The sequence below is a fragment of the Conger conger genome, chromosome 4 (genome assembly GCF_963514075.1).
Source record: "Conger conger chromosome 4, fConCon1.1, whole genome shotgun sequence".
Classification (NCBI taxonomy): Eukaryota; Metazoa; Chordata; class Actinopteri; order Anguilliformes; family Congridae; genus Conger; species Conger conger.
Genome location: NC_083763.1, coordinates 23,302,932 through 23,327,349, shown reverse-complemented (window position 1 = coordinate 23,327,349; position 24,418 = coordinate 23,302,932). Strand labels below are relative to the sequence as shown.

The 24,418-nt window shown below is 38.7% G+C and overlaps 1 protein-coding gene across 2 annotated transcripts in view; it reads right to left on the bottom strand.

The window, feature by feature from the left end:
* Window positions 1–6,010: 6,010 nt before the first annotated feature.
* Window positions 6,011–24,418, bottom strand: part of ntng1a (netrin g1a) — a 107,591-nt gene continuing 89,183 nt past the window's right edge. For both annotated transcript variants that reach the window (XM_061240069.1, XM_061240068.1), the window contains 3 exons: window positions 20,555–20,722; window positions 17,828–17,962; window positions 6,011–7,458 (listed from right to left, as the gene is read on the bottom strand). In XM_061240069.1, coding sequence (XP_061096053.1) covers window positions 7,205–7,458; window positions 17,828–17,962; window positions 20,555–20,722 — 557 coding nt within the window. In that variant the 3' untranslated portion in view covers window positions 6,011–7,204. The remainder of the gene's footprint in view (window positions 7,459–17,827; window positions 17,963–20,554; window positions 20,723–24,418) is intronic.

The window sequence follows — 24,418 nt, the reverse complement described above, 5'->3', positions numbered from 1 at the left end:
AACTTCATCTCCTCCACGTATATGTGGTGAAGCACGGTGGTCATAAGAAAGATTAATCTGGGCCCGGATCAACAAAGCATAACCGCACAAAGTAAAACCTAGAACAGCCCTTTACTTCAGTCCAATCCTGATTTGAGCATGGGTCCGGGTTTTATCCTTAAGAGGCCCCTGATCTGGTATAAATTTATGTGTGAATTAATGAATAATAAATCTTAGTGTTTTTAAATGTGTTATTCGTTTTTATCTGTTATTCTATTCCTAAACTCTAATATTCCTTTTGTTTCTAATCCAATACTGCATTTGCAAACTGTGACTCCCTTGGGCTCAAGAAAGAAACATTCACAAGAACTCAAGAAATTATGAACAGCAGTCCAATTACTGTACATTATTTTGTGCAATTTTCCATAATATGATCCTTTTGAATGTGTTTTTGAATGCTCAAGATAGTTTCTTGTTCCACAGAGTAAATGCGTCTCTCTCTACTTTTGTGTCCATTGCTCCAGAACTGGTGTTGAACTTAAAAAAAATTAAGCAGTCTAGTGTAGACTTAGTTTAGTGGCCTGTGCACGGATGCCCATTGGGTGATCTATGTTCAAGTGTTTCAGACTGTACCAGAAAAAAAGTGCTCCCTAAAACTTGAGAAAATGACCAGGCCATTTCCCCAAAGAAATCGTTCACTGCAGCTCCATAATTCAGTACTGCAAAAATGCTTGGCACGTAACACTTAATCACAGTACGAGACATTTTGCCATGACAACATCCTCAGATATTCTCGGGTGTCCTACCCTCCAAAGAAGTCTGTTACTTTGAAAAATGAAGTCTAGAATACATTCATTAGTCACCGAACCATTGATATTACCAAGATAATGCTGTTGCTACATCCGAAGGGATAAATTTAGGGCAAATGATAAAGGCTTTAGAAGCTACATATTCTTCCTTCTTATAGAAATATTCATAAGGATAATATAGACTGAAACGTGTGTGTGTGGGTGTATGTGTCTTTGTGATAGATAATCTAAATGCTGCTAAAATAATAAAACGATAAACTATATTGGATGCTGTCATTTAAAAAATAATTTAGCTGTCTCGACAGATCATGTGATCTGGCTAGTATCAAGCCATGGCAGAGGCAGTGTTGGGAGGCTTGAAAAATAAATATGACTGCTTCAAAAGAAAAACAAATCAATGTCTGATCTCTCCGGTTCGCTCTCCGCATCGATTCGTACACTGAACAGCATTGTGATAATGCAGTAAAACAGAATGTTGACCAAGGTCACGAATCAATACGCGAATGCCAAGAAAGATTGCACGTGCGCTACGTTTACTTGTGCACCAGTCAGTCGCCTGTATGGCTGCTGGATGTCTTTTTTTGTGCTGCACTAGGGCTTGAAGAGCCACGACTCACAGAACTATCCACTTCACGTGTGAAAGACCCTGCGCTCCTTCATCCACACGCTGCCTTCAGTGATCTGACTACCCATTCTGGAACATTCCATACTCCTGTAACATTGCAAAATACAATGAGACATAAAATGAGTAACTTTGTTAATCATGAAGCAATCATGAGAATGTTAATCATGAGAAAAAAATTCCAATTCCAAACATGTATTTCCAATGAGCTACGAAATATCTCAATACCACAAAAAAAATTGACGGGAAGAATTTATTTTACATTTATTTTAAACACAAAAAGAAAAGAAACATTAATAAATATACAAATATAGCCTTGTATTATGATGTTACAATCACCTGAACAGAAAATATATTTCATTTCACATTCTCCACCATGACACAATTTATCAATAAAAGTTTGGGCTTCATCTTAAAATCATTAAGCAAAATGGCTGCTTTCCTTGGTCTGGTTGTGCAATGCAATAAAATAACAGATGTAAGCGTCTTTTGAAGGTGAGAAATCTTGGATAAGGTTTCTCCCCCTGAACAACATGTGCCTATTTTAATTCACCACCCAGCATGCAGCTTGACACCAGGGGAGAATATACAGTTAAAATACTGCCATAATGAGGAATCTTGACAAAACCAACACTGATGCTGTTCATTAAAACATGCAGGGGAAACCCAGCCGAGACCAATGTCTTTGACACAGCCAGACCTCCAAACTAAATGTAAAAACCCCAGCCTGGGGAATGTGGTTTGGGCCTCTGTAATTCACATTTTCTCAAAATGGCCATTGCTTTCCGGGTGCAGAGAGACACCATGCACGTACACTATCTGCTTAAAACGCTCTTACCATTCCTCTGAGTTAATAAGGGACGCCCTGCCCCTCCCGATGTACAGACTCCGGTTAATAAGGTACATTCCTTCCCTACACCCTGGCAGCTTTTTTTCCTAGATCTGCTTTGCAAATTGGGATTCAGACAAATTATAGAACAAATGAGCCAGATGATTTGCATTCCGTGCTGCTCATCAGGGGAAGAAAATACATTTGGAGGCTAAAATTAATAAACATGGGGTTTATTGTTTGATAGCACTGAGGTGTATTTATCCTGCTTTTAGCAGGAGTGTAGAAATATAGAAGAATTTCCCCCGTATTTCAGCATAAACGTTCACGTATCCCAAAGCGATGCTTGTCACGTAGCTGTGTCGAGCCCATCAGAATTAGATTATCCCATCTGGAAGTGGTGCATATTCTGTTCTCTTTGCACTTGTAATTGAAACAGGTGAAGAGGAGACTGGCTTTTTATTCAGGCATTGCACATCTGTTTGGATAAAAAAAAAATGTTTTAGTGGGTTGACATAAAGATCGCTTACAGGACTATGGTGAATCTCATTTTTTCCTGGAAAATATACCATGTCTTGACAAATAGCATTTTGTATTTTATTGGCAATATAAAGATTTTCTCATTTTTAAGACCAAGTGTTTTTTTATTATTTGAAATGGAGAATTTTCTAATCGCAGTAATACAACTGCAGGGCAAAAATCACTACAATCCTATTTTATATGTAAGTCTTGCGACTGAAATATGTTCTATTTAAACAGAAGTAATGATAGTGCATATACTAATAGTGTATATACAGTCCGTAAATATTGGGACTGTGACACAATCTTTCTTGTTTTGGCTCTGTACTCCAGCACATTGGATTTGAAATTAAACAATGAATATGAAGTTCAGGTGCAGCACTCTTCATATGGAAATCATTCTGAATAAGTAATGCAGAGAAACGCAACCTTCTTTTAACAGGTTTTCAGTTAAAAAAAGAAAGCCTTTGTGCCATCTACTTCCTGGTGTGTGGGTGTATGAGTGTGTAATGTATGTGGACATGTGTGCATATAACTGTACTTGTGTGTGCGTGTGTGTGTGTGTGTGTCGGAGGGAGGGGAGTGGAGATAGAGGGCTGTTCGCAGGGCTGGACATAAAAAACCATTGTGGGATTTGAAAATGATTTCCTGGCTCATGGTTGCAGTGGGGTCTCAACAGACAGTGAAATAATTTAATCAGTAAGCCCACTGGATCCCCGCCAATGCATTCCTTTGCATATATTACCCCATTTTCATCACTTATCCCCTGGAAATATCCTCATTTAAAAAAAAGTGTTCATTAACTATAATTTAAGAGCTGTACATAAGGTATGTATCTAATACTCACTAGACTTTTTACACTTTTAATAGAAACCGCACACCCTTTGGGGGCATGACTGCATAATTTTCACACATCAGAAGACCCCTCTGCGCAGTATTTGGTATGGCAGGGATTTCCTAAGGCCTTCATGAGAAACACTGGCTAACAAACTGCTAACTGTGAAATTAGGAAGATTTGCGCCACACACACAACTTTCAACATCTGGAACTCGGGATGAGAATTTGAGTGATCACATCAGGCAATCCGTTCCACCAGCGTTCCAGTAATTCGTTTTCCCCCCAGAACGTCGTTCCTGTTTTCACATCACTAGATTTGCGAAAGTCGATAAGATCCTGTGAGTTCAAAATCTAAGGTGTAGTTATGGCATACTTGTATGTAAGTGTTAGCACAAACACCTTTATTCTATGACACTTCATCATATAACCAGTGGCAGCACACAATTAACCATACACGTTGACACATTTTAAAGAATCCGGATGAAGAAAACACAAAAACAAAAAATATCCCCCTTGCAAGATCTGACTTTTTTACATTATGGATAAACTGTCTCTTGGCTGATGAGACCTACTATACTGAATAAACTTTGAACACAGCCTCTCAGCAAGACGTCAATACCTTTTAATATTTAATTTGCCCCTCTGACAATGCATTCCACTGAAACAAATCTTTACCGGATTGAATTCAAGACAAATAGCATATAAATACCAATGAAGCTCACCACGTTCTCCAACATTTCCCAAGTATAGCTCCCTTCAGAAGTACAAAGAGTTCACGACTGATGTTTAAAAGCTGCAGTAATTTGTCTTCAAAGGGTGTTTGATGAACTTAAAGAATAATGATTAGGATTTAAGCACTCTTCCCCAGTTTTTTCTTATGTTCTCTTAGAGTCGGATTGCAGCAAGGACATGTTATGCAATTATGTGTCTTTTTTGGACAACAGAAGATATTGAAAATGAAAATTCTAATCACATGCAAATTTATCGGACAGTGATTTTTTTTACAAATCACTACGAACACAAGGAATATTCAGCACAAGGACAGTTATTAACCTTACCAATTATTAGCTCTACAAGTCTAGCCTTATAGGCGTGACAACAAACATATGACATGCCAACAAATGGAATTACTTACCACAAATACAGATACTTACCTGCAATGGTAAGGCAAGAAAGGTGGCTTTTTCTGGAGTGTGTGGGGAGAAAATATTGAAGGCATGGTAGAGCCAAATGTACAGCTCGTTGTTTAGGAGGAGCCTGTGGTTGAGCCGGGCATCACAGCTGCCTGTTAGCAGTTAACCTGTTGTGTTTGGAGCTCAGCTACAATCAAGTAGCCTGCGTGGAGTGCTGGACTGCCGCAAACACTGTGTGAGATCTACTACCGATGGAGCACGTCCACGTGTTTCCCAGCAAGCCACGCAGTGGCATTTAAATAAATCGTTGACAAGATTTGAAACTAATGATGTGTCTGTCACGTGTATATATAGAGCCTGCCATCATAATCACAAGTTCTTCACGACGCAGGGAAGTCTTTATTTTTGGCTGTTACTTCTGCTACTTTATTAATAAATTCATTAATTTAATCCTTCATTAATTTGCTTGCTTACTTACACAGTGGACACCTATGCAAAACAATTGACTTTGACTCTATTTTATACTGCTGGACAGCTGAACCTGGGAATCAATCTTGTAACCTTCTACTGACAAGGATTAACCATGGCAAAATGTCACCCGAGGGTACTGGCAAAGCTGTTTTTTTGTAATAACAGTTCCCAAAATAATGCTCTTTACATTAGGATGGTGGTGGCTGCCCGCTTCTCTGAAGTAGCTTGGATGGGTCAGATTCGAATGACAAATTACCCCGTGTGGTCAATAAAATATAACTTCACTTAAATCTTGGATGGAATACCAAATACCCTTTTATATTAGGGTGACCAGATGTCCCATTTTCCCCATGTATTTCAGCCACTTTTTGCTTGGATTTATTCTAAGAAAATCTTGATTTGTTCCATATTTCATTCATAAAGTATTTCAATGGGTTTTCAGACTGTAATCTCTATCCCTCTAGGTCATAGAGCCAACCCTGGTCCTGGAGAGCTGCAGGGTGTGCTGGCTTTTGTTTTCACCCTAAAATTAACAACCGATTCAGACGCAAGAACCAGGTGAGGTGAGTTAACTGCGTAATCAACTGCTTTAATTGACCAATTAACTGCTGAGTAACAACGAAAGGCAGCACACCCTGCGACTGTCCAGGACCAAGGTTGGCCACCCCTGGTCTCGATTCTTATTGCATTTTGTACATGGTCCTCCAGGGAATTTGAATAAACCCTACTTTACATAGACTAGAATTGGACTTAAATAAACTTATCTGTGTTTTAACCACAAAACACACAACAGCCAATAAGACTTACACAGTTTTTCCTCAATATATTTTATTCACTTAAATTTTCCAGTGTTAAAGCAACAAGAAAACAATTAAATGTCCTTTGGTGGAATCTTATTACACTTTAGTATATATGTAAACTGATATTCTTTGATGCCAGCACGTTGCCAATACAGAGGAAGCTCTGCACAACCAAATTAAATAGAAATAAAAACTAAACCATTTCTTATTTTCTTCCTTCTCATAATGATTAAATATATTAACAAGTTGCCTTTTAACACTTATCGGCAATAATACAAAAATGTATATGCATTACATGGTTTTGCTTCATCAAGAAAATAACTTGTTCTTTAAATACAAAAATTAAATACACTGATTTTTTTCTAAGCTCTTCTGCTCATGTGGACACTAGCATCTTTGCGATGATCTCTATTGATGCAGTGCTTCTAAGGTAAAAGAAGAACATGGGGTTGCTCTTTTTACTTTTTTTGGGTGGGAGGGGGCAGGGCTATTACACATGTGCGTCACTAACATTGGACAAAAAATCTTTCAACCAACGAGGGTTACAGGAGTAACTTTCACAATAGCACAGGTAAGAGGGGGCGGGGAGGGAGACCGGGGGCGGAGGAAGAAGTGGGCGGGACTGATGCAGGTCGCAGGTCGCAGTTCAAAAGTGGCAGTCACTGTGATTTTCCTTATATCCACAATGCACTGACAGCAAAGAATGCTTGAGTTTAATTTCAGTGTCGGTCCACACAAACTGGACATTTCTACATTGCTTCACGTCAGATTAGCCCCGAAGCAACCCAGCCAACACATTATTCAAAAGCACCAGAGTGCTCTGGCGTTGTCGTGACCGCCATCGAGAGGTTGCAGCTGCAGATGCCGTGGCAAGATTGAGGAAAAACAGTCTTTCATCTCCGGATCCTCTCTTGGGGAATGGTATCTAGTATGGCTTAGTTCACTGGTCTCTGTTCGCTCGTCGGCTTTTACGAAGCAAAGGCTCAAGATAGTTTGATAAATATATCTTTAGTTTTTTTTTCTGTTTTTAAATGTATTTATTTGTATCATTTCAATATTTTATTCATTTACTTACTCTTTTTTTTGTTTCAAATTATAGTTTGCTTTCATTCTGGCACATTCCGTATTGACATTGACAGCCTGGGTCGGGTGGGCCGCTCGTACGCTCGTGGTGTTTTTCGGGGGGTTCCTCCATCGCTGCGGCTTCAGAGCGCCGCCGGCCAGCAGGCGGCTCTCAACAGGGCGGGGCCGAGGGGCAGGAGCAGCAGCAGGAGGAGGCGCGGGGGCCGGGGGAGCGAGGCCCGGCTGGAGTCGGGGCCCCCGCAGCCCCCGGCCTCGGCCTCGCACCGACGCTTCTCGCACAGCAGTCCGGTGAAGGCCGACGGGCACTGGCAGCGCAGGTTGTTGTGGCAGACGCCGCCGTTCTGACAGCGCATCAGCTCGTTGTTGCACACTTGGGCTGCGGGGGGAGGAAGAGGAGGAGAGGGGGGAGGGGGTCAAGCAGAGAGGGGGGGGGGGGGGGGGGGCAGAGGGTGAGAACCAGGGTCGAACGCCACCTCTGACATCAACTGCATTCGGTTACTCGAGGCTATACGGTTTAACACTTTCTTATGACTGGATAAGCTGCTAGCCTAAGTTCTAGAAATATTAATCATGATACAGTAATAATGCTCACAAAATGTAATTGTCACAGGGTGCATTGTTAAAATCATTTTTCAGTAGGGTTTGTCTGAGTAAACAAAAAGGCCTACAAAGCAAATTCTACTCTAGTGATACAATCATGATGTTCATGAACATATTGTTTGTGACTAGATGAGGTTAGGTGTTTCTTTGTCAAAATGAACAGGGTTCAAAAAAGGTCAGTTTCACCCTATGATTGACAGTTTAGGAATCTGTGAGGTGAAGACTGCACAACCTGATGGAAACTAATGTAAAGTAGCATATTATATACAGTAGGATGTAAGGAAAATAGGTTTGTAAACAAAACGGTAAGGGTTAATAGGAAAGTATGTGAGGAGTATGATAACAGGGAAAGGTCAGAGTTCATCTATAACTGACATAGATCACGAGAACGCAATGGATAAAATGTTGACAAAAATGTTGAGGCTGTATCTTAATTTCCAGTCTGACTAAAAGACAGTTTATAATCCTCTTCTGGCTGCACATAACAAATGAAGTCTCTTGGGGGGAAAGCTTTCAGCCAAATGCAGATTTAAATATCCACCTGCACCTTATCTTATCCCCCCCCCCCCCTTCCCCAAACAAACTTCTCAGTACAGCTTCAAGCACCGTTATGGGCACATTTTCAAAGGAAGTCGTTAACAATGCATTTGCACTTGATCATTACTGTTTGTTGACAATTATTTACAAACTGTTTTTGTTTCAGACACAGTTATAAGAATCTGAGTATACGGCTAGGTTTTGTTTTAGACTCATTCGTTTAGTTCTTCCTTTCGGCTGAAGAATTACACTTCATAAATCATGACATTATATTAAAGTCCTTAACTCATGTGGAGGAGGAGAGAAACTGTTCAAGAAAGAGAGTACTACCGGCATAGAAGTCATCCAAACAAAATATATATTGCAATGCATAGACCAAGGCCAGTGTTATTTCTCCCGCAAGCATGCTGACAAGCAAGCTGTAGGTGAACAATGCACACATAACAAAACAAACAAAAGAGCTACTGCTGTTTTCCTTGACAAGAAAGAATGTGGCATATTAGCACAACATTCATGATAAAAATTACCTTTGGAACTAACAGTCTGTCTTACCCAGTGCAACCCAGCACTGTGAAATTATGCCTAGCTTAAAGCCTCACAGGGCTATTTTTGGGGGATATGCATGAGATCATAACAGGAGAATAAGACACTAATGTGAACGACATTACCCCGGATACTGACAGATGGATGATAATACATTCCTTTTGAAGAAATCGAGCTCAATTCAACTAATCTGGTAATCACTTTGTATACTAAGCTTTCTTTACTTACAAAATACAATATTAATAGTCAGAGGAGACGTGTGAGAATGATGCCAGCACAACCCTACATGGAATTAATTCAGTCCAACTGAATATACAGTCCCTATCCTATGCAGAAAGAAATACTAGCGTATTAAATATATCTAAAATATGTTATATCTTGTTATTTGACTACTAAAAACATTTATAAGATGAAAAATCTCATCACATATTGATTGCACTCATTTAAACTATGAACTTAATTCAGAAATAAATGGACGTATGGGTATTCATTTATAACGTTTTTTAAATGTCATCTTATTATTACCGTTGATAAGAATTAGGACCAAGTAACCTTTTCATATTTAAACAATGAGGATAATGAGCACAAATGTTTTGTATAATATAGTGTATAAATGTGTTATAATATAGAAATAATCAAAAGTCAAAAATATTTTATTTTCTAAGCTACTGGAGGATACTCAAAATGTGCTGCATATATAGCACCTTTACTGGTGAGTGATACAGGCTTAATTCGGCAAAGGTGCCTTACTTGTATTTACCCAATGACTGATTACTGGCACAAAACAAATAAAACATTTACCAAGTGCTATGCTGACATTTCATTTTTTCAAATATGAGGAACAGGCAAATGTAAGATCACAAACTCTCATTATGCATGCTGACAAAACGCTGACATTTTTTAAGTGGCAGGCTGATATTTGTTTGCTAGCGTGAGAAACAGGTACACTTAAAATTACATTCATCATTTATTAAATAATACTCCTTAACTTTTCTATTGAGGCGATCACTATAATATAGATAACGGAACAGTGTGATTAAAATGTGACTATATTGAATAGATCTAATCATTAAAGAATATTTTAAATATTAAAGACTGAATTATGAAGAAATGTACACCACTGAGCAGTTGATTGTACACCTTCTTATTCATGCAATTATCTAATCAGCCAATCGTGTGGCAGCAATGCAATGCAAAAACTCATGCAGATACGGGTCAGGAGCTTCAGTTAATGTTCACATCAACCATCAGAATGGGGAAAAAATGACCGTGGAATGATTGTTGGGGCCAGACAGGGTGGTTTGAGTATCCCAAACACAGCTGATCTCCTGGGATTTTCATGCACAACAGTCTTTAGAGTTTGCAGAAAACAAAAAACGTAAAGTGACCAGCAGTTTTGGGGGCAAAAATGCCTTGATAATGAAAGAGGTCAGAGGAGGGCTAGACTAGTCAAATCTGACAGTGGTAGGCAGAAGAGCATCTCTGAACACACAACATGTCATACCTCTAAGTGGATAGACTACAGCAGTCGACGACCAATAAGTCTAAAAAAATAAGTGTAATAAATACCTAATAAAGTGCTCACTGAGTGTATGTGACCTAATACAATACCTAAATTGCCTCCACAAAATTATATGCAAGTAAAATGTTTTTAAATTGATGGTTTAATTTTCTTATACAGTAGACAGCACAATAATAAATATATTTTCTTTCCTACTAGTTATGAATTATTATTCATAAATGAGCAAAACTGACTGAACATTACTGCTACCAAAATTCACAGATAAAATATACTTATATATAACAATAAATATAATTAAATTAGATTTTTGGATTTGATGGATGTGCCATTTTTGCCTAATAGATCATGCTTAATGCTAATATACTGAGTAATTTGGTCTCTGTGCATGGATGTGTAGAATTACATTGGTCTAGTTCTGAGGTTTGCACTAAGCAGCAAACTATGCTGGAAAAGGGGGATATTGATTTCTTAAAGTGAAACATCAATATTGCCAGTTATCAACGTGTTACTGAGGGGAAGTAAAATAAGAAAGGCAAAATGTAAAGGAAAGGAGAGAGATAGCTCAATCATGATAGTTTTAGACCTAACTCCGGGACCAGGGACCTGATGGATAGATTATCAGCCTGCATTGATCTTTCAGCCCTGTTGGAACAGATGACGGTGAGGCGATGTGGTAAGAGAGAGCCAGCGGGTAGGGGGAGGGGGGGTTGTACTGTTTTCCAGGTCACAGTCGGCGTCTCGTCTGCCCCCACCCCGGCCCCGCCCGCTGTGTTGTGTCCCCTGGCCTCACCGTGAGACTGCTGAGCTCAGGTAAAGCATGACACATTACCCTAGAGAGTCGTCCCTGGACTCCCGGTCCTCGCACAGAGTGCACACAATGCATTTTGATGCGGGCCTTTCAAAAAGAAACAGACTTTGAATCCATCTGCTGTCGTGTGTGTGTATGTGTATGTGTGTGTGCCCCGCTGAAAAATAAACAGCTGAAGCTGGGTTTTGAAACAGCTGGCAGCTGGTTGACCGGTTCACACCGGTTCCCAGCTTGACATGGTTTGACCAGCTCAAGAAATATTTTGAAACAGCTGGCTGGTTGACCAGCTACCAGCTCAGACAAGCTACCAGCGCTAGCTGGTTGACCAGCTCAAACTGAGCTATACTAGCTTTATGACCAGCTTGGCTGTCAATAGGATATGCTGGCTGACAATAGTTAGATTCAGTAGATTATTGATTGAATCATTAACAATGATTTACTTTATTGACAGAATTAATAATTGGCCCGATGTCCTAAGATCTTACGCATGTGTAAAACTTGAGCATACAAAACCAATAACATGATCAATGATTGGTCATGACCATTCATTTGTTCATTGATCATTTGTTTTGCATCAATCATGGCTTGTGTTCTTTGATTTGCATGTGCTAAAAGCTTTTTACAGGTCTGAGTAAATCAGACCCAGAGCTGTGTGGCTGAGTACATGCTCTTTTAAAATGTTATTTTCAAAAAGTTAATTAGGTTAGCTAAGCTCCTAGTCACTGGCTATGACTGTACTGATACTGATACTGATACTGATACTGATACTGATATTGCTAAGAGCTACAGTAGCATATGGCTGTCAGCATGATTTCATAAATATATATTTTAATATTACACAAGTTTTTGTTGCATAAACTTATCCTAAATACAAAACTCAAGCCTACAAGAACAGCAGTGTTGATTAAAAAAATTGATTTAAAGTTTCACTCTGCTTGCTTTGAATGTGGGCATGCAACCAAAGCATGCATTCTGATGAGCTGAAGATTTGAGCAGTACCAGGAGGGATGTACTGTTGTAACCAACAAAACTATCCACATTTTGGCTCTAACACATCTTCCAACATTTTCATCTAATATAGCTACGTTATATTGTTGTAGCCAAGCTATGTGTTTAGTCATGAACCTAGTTGTGTAAAGTTATGGTATATACTGTACATGTATATGTATGATAACACCAGAACCAAGACTGCAATCAATATTGCTGCCCAGTGTATATACATCAAGCAGCCATGTTTTAGTATGTGTATAGTAGAAGTCTATAACATTTTTTAGAAACATTTACAAACAAAAGAAACTCCACTGCAGCAGTGAAAGGTGTTGGATGGTTGGTTTTCACCCAATTTGTTGCCTTTGTCATGCACCTGAAACACCTTAGCTTAATTTTTAAATAAATAACTCCATATCGTTTTATTTAGGTTCATATTAAATTGAGTCGACCCCTAGTATTTGTCGGAGACTGGAATCTATTGCTGTTTCTCACAAGCGGTTAGGATACACTTCATTCAAAAACAAGGTTACTGGTATTGAAACTGCCAGTTGGCCTATATCACTTACATTTTCCAAGACAACTTTTTAAATTGGATGACCGATATGATAAAAGACTAGGAGACCTGAAAATGTATTTATTAAAGTGCATTACTCTCTCTAATGGACAGCAAATTTTCATTCACACACCTGTAACATCAATATGAAGCAGAATATAATTTTAGTTGTTTGGGCTACAGAATAGGTTATAAACTTTTTTCTTTTACCCTTTGTGTTTGTGCCTTCTTGTGATCTATTCCAAACCACTTCTACTATTCCACTCACATGTTCCAAAAAAATATGTTACGCGATTGAATCTCATTTAAATTGGTTAAGAGACCTTGACAAACTGTGGCCCTGTTACCACGGTGATGTATTATCTAGCTATTATTGCAGACCAGTATTTATTTGTATTTTTGTTTTTATTCCCTCCTCTTGTTAAAGACTAGCTGTTCAATTTAAGTAAAAGTGTGCTTCACTGCCACTTATCATAATATTCAAAGCACACAATATTCCCCCAACACAAGTTTCATATTTCAGGCCAAGAATGTTGTCTTAGCCAGTTTGTGTGCGAAAAAACATCAGGAAAGGGGTCAACACGGTGCATATGAGAACATTAGCTCTAAACAACTTTAATATATTTTACCAAGGTTCCTGCATACCTTTGTCCTAATTGTACATTCTATTTTACGGAATATCCCAGAACAATGGAACTTGGAATGGATTGAACCATGTAAGGGAGTAATTTGCCGTTGCTCACGTTCACAATTTCCCTAGCGTAAACAGACACAATAAAAAAATAGATTGCGAGATTTATTAGGTTTACTTTTGCTATGAGAAATAATATTTATCAAGTAAGGAAGAGAGTAGTTGTTGCATCCAGGTGAGTGAGGATTGTTTGAGGAGAGATTTCTGTTTTAATTGCCTATTCCTATCTGCATACAGATGAATTCCATTCTCTGCTCTATCAGAGTTATATACTGACAGATCAGAGTCTTTAAAAAAGCTGAGAGATCAGTTTTAAAGTAGTTTTAAAGTATTGGATGTACTCAATGGCTAGTAATGAGGTAAGAGCATCACCCATACAGAGGTAAAAGCATTTCTTATTTTTGAAGCATTTTTATTTTATCACTGCCCAAACTTATTTGAAAAAATAGTTCATGTTGGAACATACCAGATGTTGCATTTCTTCTGAGTCAGGTTTTATTCGAATTCTTGCTTTTTGATCACTGGATAGAATAATGCAAACGTATCACCAGGATTAAATTATTTGTGTTTAATGCAATTTGACATACATTAGAAAATGGTTTATTTTCACCAAAAGTATGCATTATACTGTATGTCAGAACTTTACCCTAGTTGTCTACGTATGAAATAGTACATATTGAGAGTTTTGCAGGATTTTATGGAATATGTTAAAGCATGGTCATGTAATGTGATATAATTTGCCCTGTCGTACAACCAGGAGATAAAATTAACTAAATTCTTAGTCCTAATACATGGTTAATGGCATTCAGCCACAATGATTGCCATTGTGGGTGCAGTAAAATTATGTTTTCTAATTTCAAATTAAGTACAGAATGTGTAATATTTGAACAAACTGTTCAAAAAGGTTAAGAGTATAGGGTGAATAGGTTCCACTGCAGAGTTACACAAATGCACTCATCTAGTTGTTGTCTAGGTAAAAGGCAATAGCCTAAGCTCTATAAAAATCCAAGCATATATAAAATTGTAGCATTTTTCCAAGACAATATTTTAAAATTGTATTGCACAGAAATAACACTAGCCCAAAGTGCTTGGTGGTCTGTGCATAAACATGGACACCATGTCTATTATGGTTCTTCATATTCCCCAGATACAGTAAAGGGCTGGGGAATATGACAACCTATAATATATTACTTTCATCACTTCCAGATACTGTATCATTTTGCAACTGGAAAGGGAAGTTATGGTTTGTGAAATTGGTTTCCTCAATCTGACTGGTTCCAGCTAGTTTTTGCTGCCATTGACCAGCATACAGTTGGCTGGTAAGCCACCTACTGTTTCTCATTTCAAGCCATCTAATCGAAAATGTGGGGATATATGTGTGTGTATATATATATATATATATATATAATCTGAAATCCCCACATTTTCGATTAAATGGCTACATATAAATTATAGATGCCCCTGTTCAGTATTTATTTCTCAACCTCATAATGGCTTCCTTGACTGTAATTGGCACAACTATGGTCCTCATATTGAAAAACACCAATAACAGATTCCAAAGGTACAATCAAGGCTAGATACTGAAAGCTTTCTTATACCCACACTAGGTACACCTGACTAGTCAGAAACAGCTGAGCCAACTGTCCAATTCATTTTGGTCCTCTAAAATTGGGATGTAATTCTTACATGGATCATCATTATTTGTTTCATTAAAATCCAATGTGCTGGAATACAGAGCCGAAAGAACAGAAATTGTACCAATGTCCAAATACTTATGGACTTCACTATATTCTATATATCATCGAGTTGGGGACAACAAAAAAACAAGACATAAGGTCCAACATGTTTTAAATGACAATCTGCTGAGCATAGAAGGGATTATAAGAGCGGCCATTTTAGGGTATTCTGCATTGTACATTGTAGTGTAACATTATCAGTATTAGATTTAAAAAGGAACATCATGTGTTTTAAAATGAGACACTTTTCAAACATTTACATAACATAACAAAGCTCCCTGTGTTCTGCGTTTAATAGTATTTATATAAAAAAATATTGTCAGATTATTGACAATGGTACTTTGCATTAAGTTGTCGCTATACCAGTGTAAGGTTCTAAGTCAAACTTTTTATTTCACTTTTGCACTTTTACGGAATCTGAAATGTTTAATATAAATGGAATCAACAGCTCAGTTACATTATTCTGCATGTTTCTGAGGCACATCTTTACTATGCCCTTCAATGGACCATGTTTTTTTTTTCTTCCGTTTGGTTTGTGGTGCTCTACTGGGTTCTTATTTTCATGCATGTTTGGCAACCTGAGTGTACGAGATCAACGACATCACCCGTCAGTCACTTCCAGACGCTCTGCATAAATCTGACTTATTCCACGGTGTATTTCAATAGATGTTTACAAAAAAACACTTTTAAGGCTATGAATTGATCTTTTAATACAAGAATTCCACGCACGCAAAAGCGGCAAAGAAACACTTCACTTATCATTCCCTGTCACCAGCATCAGTTTCCACATTTCTTTTCCCACACCCTGTATCAGGCCCAGATGCCACATACTGCTCATTCAATAAACAGATTTGATCTTGTAGCCATCACATGTGCGGAAATCCAATGTTTTCTTAGCCCTTCTTATCCATCAGTCATATGGCGAACATTACACAGTTTCTAAATACATGGCGATGGGTTTCATATTGATCCAATATTGAGTGAGCACAATCGGACTGGCTTCGAGATTGCGCCACCTTGATTCTACAACGGCTTGTTTACCAATGGAAGGCCAGGGATAACACGCAGAGTGGGTGGTAAGGACAGATATCTCTTCTCTCTGCAAGGGCTTTCATGGGATTATGTCTACTGAGACAGCACTGAATTTTCATAGGGCACAGCCCAAGAAAATTGAGGTTAAAGGAGCTCATGAATATCTTGCCTGCACTGTCCAGTTAACCACCCCCTGCATTTTGATTGGCTGATAGTATTCGCAGAGCGACAACTTGCGATTGCGATTGTCATGACAGCACAATGTTGTTTGCGTCTTCATTTTTGTTTTTCCAAAAATGTCTTTCCCTACTTATATCAATATTTTATTATTCTGCATTTTTTACATTGTGTTTATTATATTTTTTGAGGTGTTGAGCATCAGTGACAAAAACTGGCGGTTTAAAAATATCTCCCATTCACAGTGCTATATTGAGAGCAAAAAAATCCAGTTCGCCGAAAAACAATGTTTCTGCAGACCAGCTGCGGCTAGATTGGACCTGATCCCTTTAATGCTTGATTCGACTGGCTCGGATTCCCACTCCCAACATTAAACTACAAAGTACACTTTGAGCTTTCCTCGTTCGCTTTGAAGGATTATGCTGGTGTGCACTGTCCTCTAGAAGAGCATCAACATGATTTGTCTTATTAAAGGTGTTATTGGTACGCAGGGTGAGCAGGCTCCAGGGAAATGGATTTTAAAGCACACCCGAATGGATGTGCTGGCACTACCGCACCGACTTTGACATTGGAGCTCTCAATTGTCAACAGTCAGTTAAACAGGGCTATCTGCAATCCATTTAGGCCAGTGTGTCAGAATGTAATGGTAGCGTGTTAATAATGAGCAGTGAGGTTTGCGCTGATACGTTTTAAATGCATTGTTTTTGAGATGGGAATGTACCTTTGCATCAACCTCTACAGTTGCTATGGTGCGTATGCCTATCAATCATATCCATACGGGGAAACTGTATTGGGTAATGGGATCTGTAATACTGTATGCTGGCATTAGTTCTCAGCTGGAATAAGATCAATATTTTACTGCATTTTATCTACATTATATTTACATCTATTACTTTATCCACTGCATTCGCTCAGAATGCCAATACAAACCTGATGTCCAGGTCTTTGATGTGCTTTCTGCTGCTTAATATAAAACAATGTGATAACACAATGACATAATTTTAATTAAAATTAAAAATAGAGGAATTGCAAAAAAAAAAAAAAAGAATAATCATAAAAAACCTGGTATTTTGAACACCATTATCTAGACATTTAGGCAGAGGGAACAAAATAGACTTGGCACTGAATAAATAATCCTGTCGCTGCCACTCATCAACAGCATGCTGCAGGCAGTAAATATTTGGTCAGCTGTTATGCTCTCCCTACATCAAACTGCTGAATAATTTGGATAAAAAGGAACAGTGTGCATGCAGAGGTTACTATACGGCCTAGTTCTGGACACAGCAAATGAGAACTAAAGAAAATGAAAAGCTTCGCTTCGCATATCAAAAAAGGTCCATTAAATCTCAAAAAAAGAGAAAAGTAATGGAATTCTGACAATTTGGAATTAGACAAATCGTTCCTCAGCCTGTTAGTAGCTTTAAGGTATTGCAGGTTGACTGTTTGTTGTTGAGGGCGCTTGAAGCAGTGGGGTAGGCTGGTGAAGCAGTTTCAGCCAATAGGATCAGAGGCGTAAAATGCGGGCACAGGCGCTGCAAGGGAGAGGTTCTACTTACATTTGCAGCCATTGTCCCACAAATATCCCGGAAGACAGTCATGGCACTTAGCCCCTGTTGTTCCCTCCTTACATTTACAAAATCCTGTGCCATTACAGCGATCACTGTCTGAGCCAAAGGGATTACAATTACAGTCTGTAGAAACAAGACACATACAGATAGACACTGGAGACTAGTTTACCAGTTTAAAAAGCACGTATAAATAAATAATGGCTGCTGTTTCTATTGTTTCTAAGGAACTAGGTTGGTTCCAAGAGCACCGATGTCTCGTGAATCCATGAATAATAATAACAATCGTAATAATCATGAGCAAGACTCATCACATATAATGAGATACATATTTAAGTATGACCATAGCACAGATTATGTTAACATTATCAAGCTAATTTTCATTTTTAGTTGAAATTTGTAATCAATATAAATGCTAAATATAAATGCATCAACAGTTCATTTGATATTACTGGTTTTGCTGAAGATGGTAACCAACATGAATGATAGTTTCTGTCAGGTTAAGCATCTTATATAATATTATACAGCACCTCATTAATTATATTACATTACATTTATAAAATGTGTTTTATTCATTCAATCAGCATTTGTCCTTATGTGTGTTACAAGTAAATTCATGGGAAATACTAAGTATACTTCTAAGTTTTCTTGTTTTCTTGTTTTCTAGTTTGGCATGTTACTTTTAGCAATTGTTCAACTTGCCAAACTGTTTCTGAAGGAAAAACACATAATTTCATTTAATTGTCGGTTAAGGACAGATGTTGATAATCAGGCCCTAATGCAGAATTTTGTCACTGTAATATCAATAAGTCAAACTAACAGGACAGTGTGGTCATGTATATATGTATGGGTTATGAAGGGGATATGGAAAATGGAATATAAAATGAAACACAATCTGAAGCTCAATATTAATTTGAAGACTGTGGTAACAAGAAGATAATAGTGCATTCACCTTTATGATGAGTATTAGCTGGAGTGCAAAATGAAAGGTTGGAATTGTATTTCTTAGTACTACATTTTGTACTGTCACTTGCTGGCTTTTCCAGACTGACACAAATAGAACAGAAACATTGGAGAGTCAGGAGAGAAACTGGGTCTGAAGAAAGCCAGGCCAATAAACCACAAGTTTATCTCCGCTGACATCTGTCCAATTAACTTTATGGGTATGAGGGGGGAAAGTGAACTGAGAGAAAATGACACTGTAATGACACCCCCTCCCCCTCCCCCCAACACACATGCACACCCCCTAACACTTTGCTTCCTGATTGGCTGAAGAGACCTTGGCACAAGCCTTATTTAGGTTAGAAAATGGATAATGATCCCTATATCAGGTATGGGAAAACCTGGCAGTTTCCTGTGCAATCCTGGCCTATTTCAGACAGCTCTTTCTCAACAGCAGAATCTACCATGACTGTGTAAACCAAATGTAAATCCTATTATTTATCTAACACAGCAGTCAGCAAAAAGAAAGAAAGCACAACAGTTGCCAATATGATTTATGTTAATATTTTTGTCACAATGACCCGATTTTGAAGGTACATTCCTTTACATACATTGCATTACTTTGGTGGTCACTGAAATTAATGAAGGAAGTGAGTGCACAAAATGAACTACAACACTCATTACAATGTGTTTTCTCAAACTTAATGAATAGGGACATTGTGATTAGACTTGCACAGGGTTTCTATTGTCAAAAAACATTGACTTGCTATGAGTTTTTGTTTCTCCATATTTTGCTTCATGCATAAACATGACTTTCTCAATGAAGGTTCACAATTAGGTTAATTGCTGGTGTGAATTTCTGTAGACTTCGCCTGACCATTGTCAGAGCCATTCTACCACAGTAGGTTACCATCTTTTGCAAAATATGAGGGAAAATGAAACAGATAGTGGAGAGATTCTTTCTGATGGGCTCTGGTAGATTCATTTCATCCATTTTGTATTTTGCATCTGCTTTTTCTCCCATTTCTATTTTGATGTTACCGTGTGATATTTACATTCTGTAGGAACTGCAGTGGATTTACATTGGGACACAGTACATCATCATTCTACCCCGATCTCTGCGAACGGGTCTCCGAGCACTATCTTTACCCAGACAAACTGGCCGGAAGACATAGTGTATGTGCAACATGGCACCTTCTCAAGGTGCGATGTTTTATCTCAACACGCTGGGAAATTCTTGTGAAGGGAGATGTCTCTTCAGGCGAAATGGCACAGCAAACAGCGCTGGTCTGCTCACAGGCTGAACAACTGAGAACCTCCAACAGGTGACGACACCACGTCCAAGCAAACCGGAACGCAGCCTTTGAAAAGCCGCTCTCCGCGTGGCACATGCCCTGTAGCTCTACGTTCGTGCTCCAAAATAACATTAAAAATGATATCCTTTGACGGTAATCCATTTAGCCCGGTGAGCCAATGCGAAGCGTAGATGTGAATGCAAAAATGCAGAAATATGTGTGCGCAATAGATCGCTTCGCTTGTGGTTTTAGTGGCCTTTTCCCATTCTCTTGAATGGATGTGTAATGGACGAATGTTCATGACTGTGTCAGGTGGTGGGTAAATGGACTGAGGCAAAAGAGCACACAAATAAAAATGAGGGATGAGGCTGTGGAAGATGAATCAGACAGACGGCTGATGGCTGACGGGGTGGGAGTGTGGCGGGGGGAGGGGCTGGTGACCGTCACAAGTCGCGACGTCAATTACAATGACGGGACTGACCTACGCAAACATTCTCATCGTCCAGCTCTGCTGAGACGTTTCTGTAGTAGCCCAGCTTGCACAACTGGCAGTGCTGCCCTCTAGTGTTGTGCTTACAGCTGACGCAAATGACCGTGTTTAGCAGCTCGATGTAGCTGCAGCGGTTGGAGTGGCCGGAGCATTCGCAGTCTTGCAAAGAAGAACAGAGACGTGGGTGTGACAGGGTGCGCAGTAAGAAAGCAGAACGGTGGAGAGCGGACTCGCATGCGTGGTTAGGATGGGAGGGTCGGCCTAGTTGCTGCGTGAGAGATGACGGGATGTTGGCACAGAGTCAGGCAGTGGTTTTAGATGTCAGATCACCTTGTACTCATGGACAGCATGTTGTTAAAAGCTTTTTTTTTTGCAACAGGCATAGAACAATGGAAAGGGGAGAGGGGGGCCCACACGGTCCAGAACAACACAAAAAGCAGTGTTACATGGAAACACGGCAAAAAAGCAACCACAAAACAGAAACAGTTACATTTCTGGGGCGGGGGGGGGGGGGGGGGGGATGTAATTTTCAACCTCTGAAAGGCATGTGCATACCACACAGTTTGAAATTTACATCGATATGAATTTGGACAGTTCATTGCACAGATACTGCTAGTCCAATTCAATAGCTTTACCAAAGATAATGGATTGTAAGGAGCTAGAACTTTCAAACACCTCTGAATCCTAAAGAGTGTAACTGCCTTTAACCTACATCGATGATAAATAAACTATGAGCACATTATGAATGTGAATCATATATTATAAATATTACAAATGATGTGTTGATGTACCAGACTAACTGTGAATAGATACAGTAGACAAGTAAAGCTTTAGGACTATTTGAAATTAGTTTGCAGCCATCCTAGATGGCAGTATTTTTCTTTTACAGGAGGCCGATTTCTTCAATCCTGGAAGGATTCAGCACATCTCATCCGAGGGCAAGTGTCAGGACTGATTTACTATGGATAGAGACGAGGCTGCGATAATCACAACACACTAGTCTCCTATAGCACACACACAACAGCTGACAGACCCAGATCAAGCGGTGAATTGTGTCAAATCTGTCTTTGCGAACAACGGCTGCCACACGTCCCAGAGCCAGGCACGCATTAAAGCCTCACGTGCCTCTCTGAGCTCAGGCCAGATTCGGCCCGCTTTCTGAAAATATTTGGACGGTTCAGACCCGGGATTGAGGTCAGGCCTGTTTCGTGCGATTCACAGTCACCTCAAAAGATACTCTGAAAATGAGTGGCTATCTGGTGAGTCCATCAAAATGGAGACCTCAGAGCAAGGTCTGGATTTGACTGTTTAAGAAATAGGGACAGTGCCATATTCATCCAATGCCCTGCGTTAAGTTTTACATTACTGTATCTGTATCCCTTTTTTTCAGGTTTTGTCGATGTGGAAAAAAATACCACCATGTCAGTATATGTAACACTTTTTTAGAAGGTGCAAATATGCAACTATGCTTTAAGCACAGCTCACAGTGTGACTGAGAAATCTGACTGGTGCTTAGTCTCAAAGTGACATTAATAATGAAAATGTGAATATGAGAATTGATACTCACAGGTTCCAGAAAATAGAAATGAGGGCCATCATAATTATAGATTCATTAAAGAAAATGTTTCTTTAAATAAACGACTCAGAAAAATATGCTGAGGATTAAAATAAATTTTATATTCATGCAACATTTAGATTGAAAGTTTAATTTTTACAACAGTATTAATGTTTACTTTGTCCCTTTCTATTTGTTTTTGTAGATTTTGTAGACCATTTGTATCACTATTTCATATTAATGTGAGTTTACAATTTTATATTTTATAAGTGTGACATTAGTTTAGTAATCATGTTTGCAATGGGATATTTTTCACTTCCTTAATGAAAGGTTACCAGTGTTGGACTGAGTAGTCAAGATCATATCCATTATGCTTACAATAGATATTGAGTCACGAAATTGCAACTAGGTGAAATGAATGTAGAACAAAACACCCAATAGAGCTTACTCTACATAAAGTTCATCACTTTGTAAGTTCTGTTCGTGTTTAATTTGTTTCCTGTGTTTATATACAGTTAACTACAAACTAGACATGCACGATAGTAAACTCCCAAATCCCTTCTCCTGAGTATGAGGACAGAGCACACATTTCTCAGGAAGATACAATCTATGGTATAGCTGTGGGTAATTATAAAAAGGGTGAGGCATGGGTTGGGTGTCTACCACAAAATACAAGTGATTCTAGATTCATACAGTGGGAGTTTCAACTACTTAGATTGAGGGGGACACTGTATGAATCGTAGAATTCCTACCTTTCTTGCTGTTTGCAAGCTGAACAGAAGGGACAGTTGACAAAGCAACTTGTGGAAAAACTAGAGTTAGAAGAAAACAAATGATATATTATGTCCATTAAACTGACAAAATGGGGCCCCACTGGCTTTGTTGAAGAGGAAACCCAGACTCTCCTGCCCTGAATAACTGCTATCTGCTTGCATTTCAATACATCCCCCCAACACACACACACACACAACCTAAAACAAAGCAACAGAAAATAAATATATACCCTTATTCAGTCAATATCTGTCCTTAACTTTGACATTAAGCAGATGCAAATGTTTCTTTTTTCAGTACAGCCAATGGATACATGTGATTTCTGAAACAGCCTAATTACTTTTGGGATAAAAAAAGAAACACAGAATCACTGATTCTGAATCAAAATTAAGGACAGATGTTGATTGAATCCAGGCCATAGTAACAAACAAACAAAAAAATATTAAAGCTCTAAACATAAATTAAGATAGGCAGTATATTCTCGTAACAGCCTATTGGTTCACAAAGTCATAGTTACTTTTGAACATGGTGCAGGTGGTCTATTTATCACGATAGTCGAGACACTGCAAAACAACAGTAAATAAGAATAATGACAAGACCGCATCTGTTCTGTTAAATGTCTATATGAACATCAGTGATTTCAAGAAAAAAAGGCCTTTCATAAATAGTGGCTCTGTACTCCACAATTTTAGATTTGTATTCAAACAATTCACAAGTGGTTAAAGTACACATTAACAGACTGTATTTGAGGGATGAAGATGAGATAAATGAGAGTACTTACATATATCCGTTTATACAATGACTGTTTGAAGTCTGTGACCCATTGTTTCAGGGGCTAGTCGCCTTAAGTTTTCTCTTCAGCATAAGAAACACATGTTCAATTGGATTCAGTTTGGGTGAATGACGTTGCCAGTCAGGAATTTCCTAGTATTTGGCTCTAAAAACCTCCTTTGTTGCTTTAGCAGTATTTTTGGGATCCTTGTCTTGCTGTAGGATGTAGGCATTTAGTTGAACTTGAGTAGAGAAGATGCGTCTATACACTTCAGAATTAATTCTGCTGCTGCTGTCAGCAGTTACATCATCAATGAAGTGAGCCAGTACCTGTGGCGGCCATACATGCTCAAACCACAACACCCCACCAACATGTTGATGGGGGGGGGGGGGTGCTTTGGATATTTGGCAGTTCCTTTTCTCTGCCAAACTTTGCTCATGCCATCACACCTAGAAGATTAGATACTGACAGCTCTCTTATCTCCTATACCTGCTCTCTTATACACACCAGACTCATCAGAAACACCTGTGGAGCTATTTGTCATTATGTTGGAGGGACTATGTATGAAATGAGCTGTAATATCTACATTGTGAATCCAAAATGTAGAGAAATACTCAATATTCAGTAAATGCTAATAATCTGTGCCTTATCCACTTGTGAATTGTTTGCTTACAAGTCTAAAATTGTGGAGTACAGAGTCAAATAAAAAAATCAGGGATGCAGGGACTGTTTCACTAAAACAGTAATAGGTGTTCCT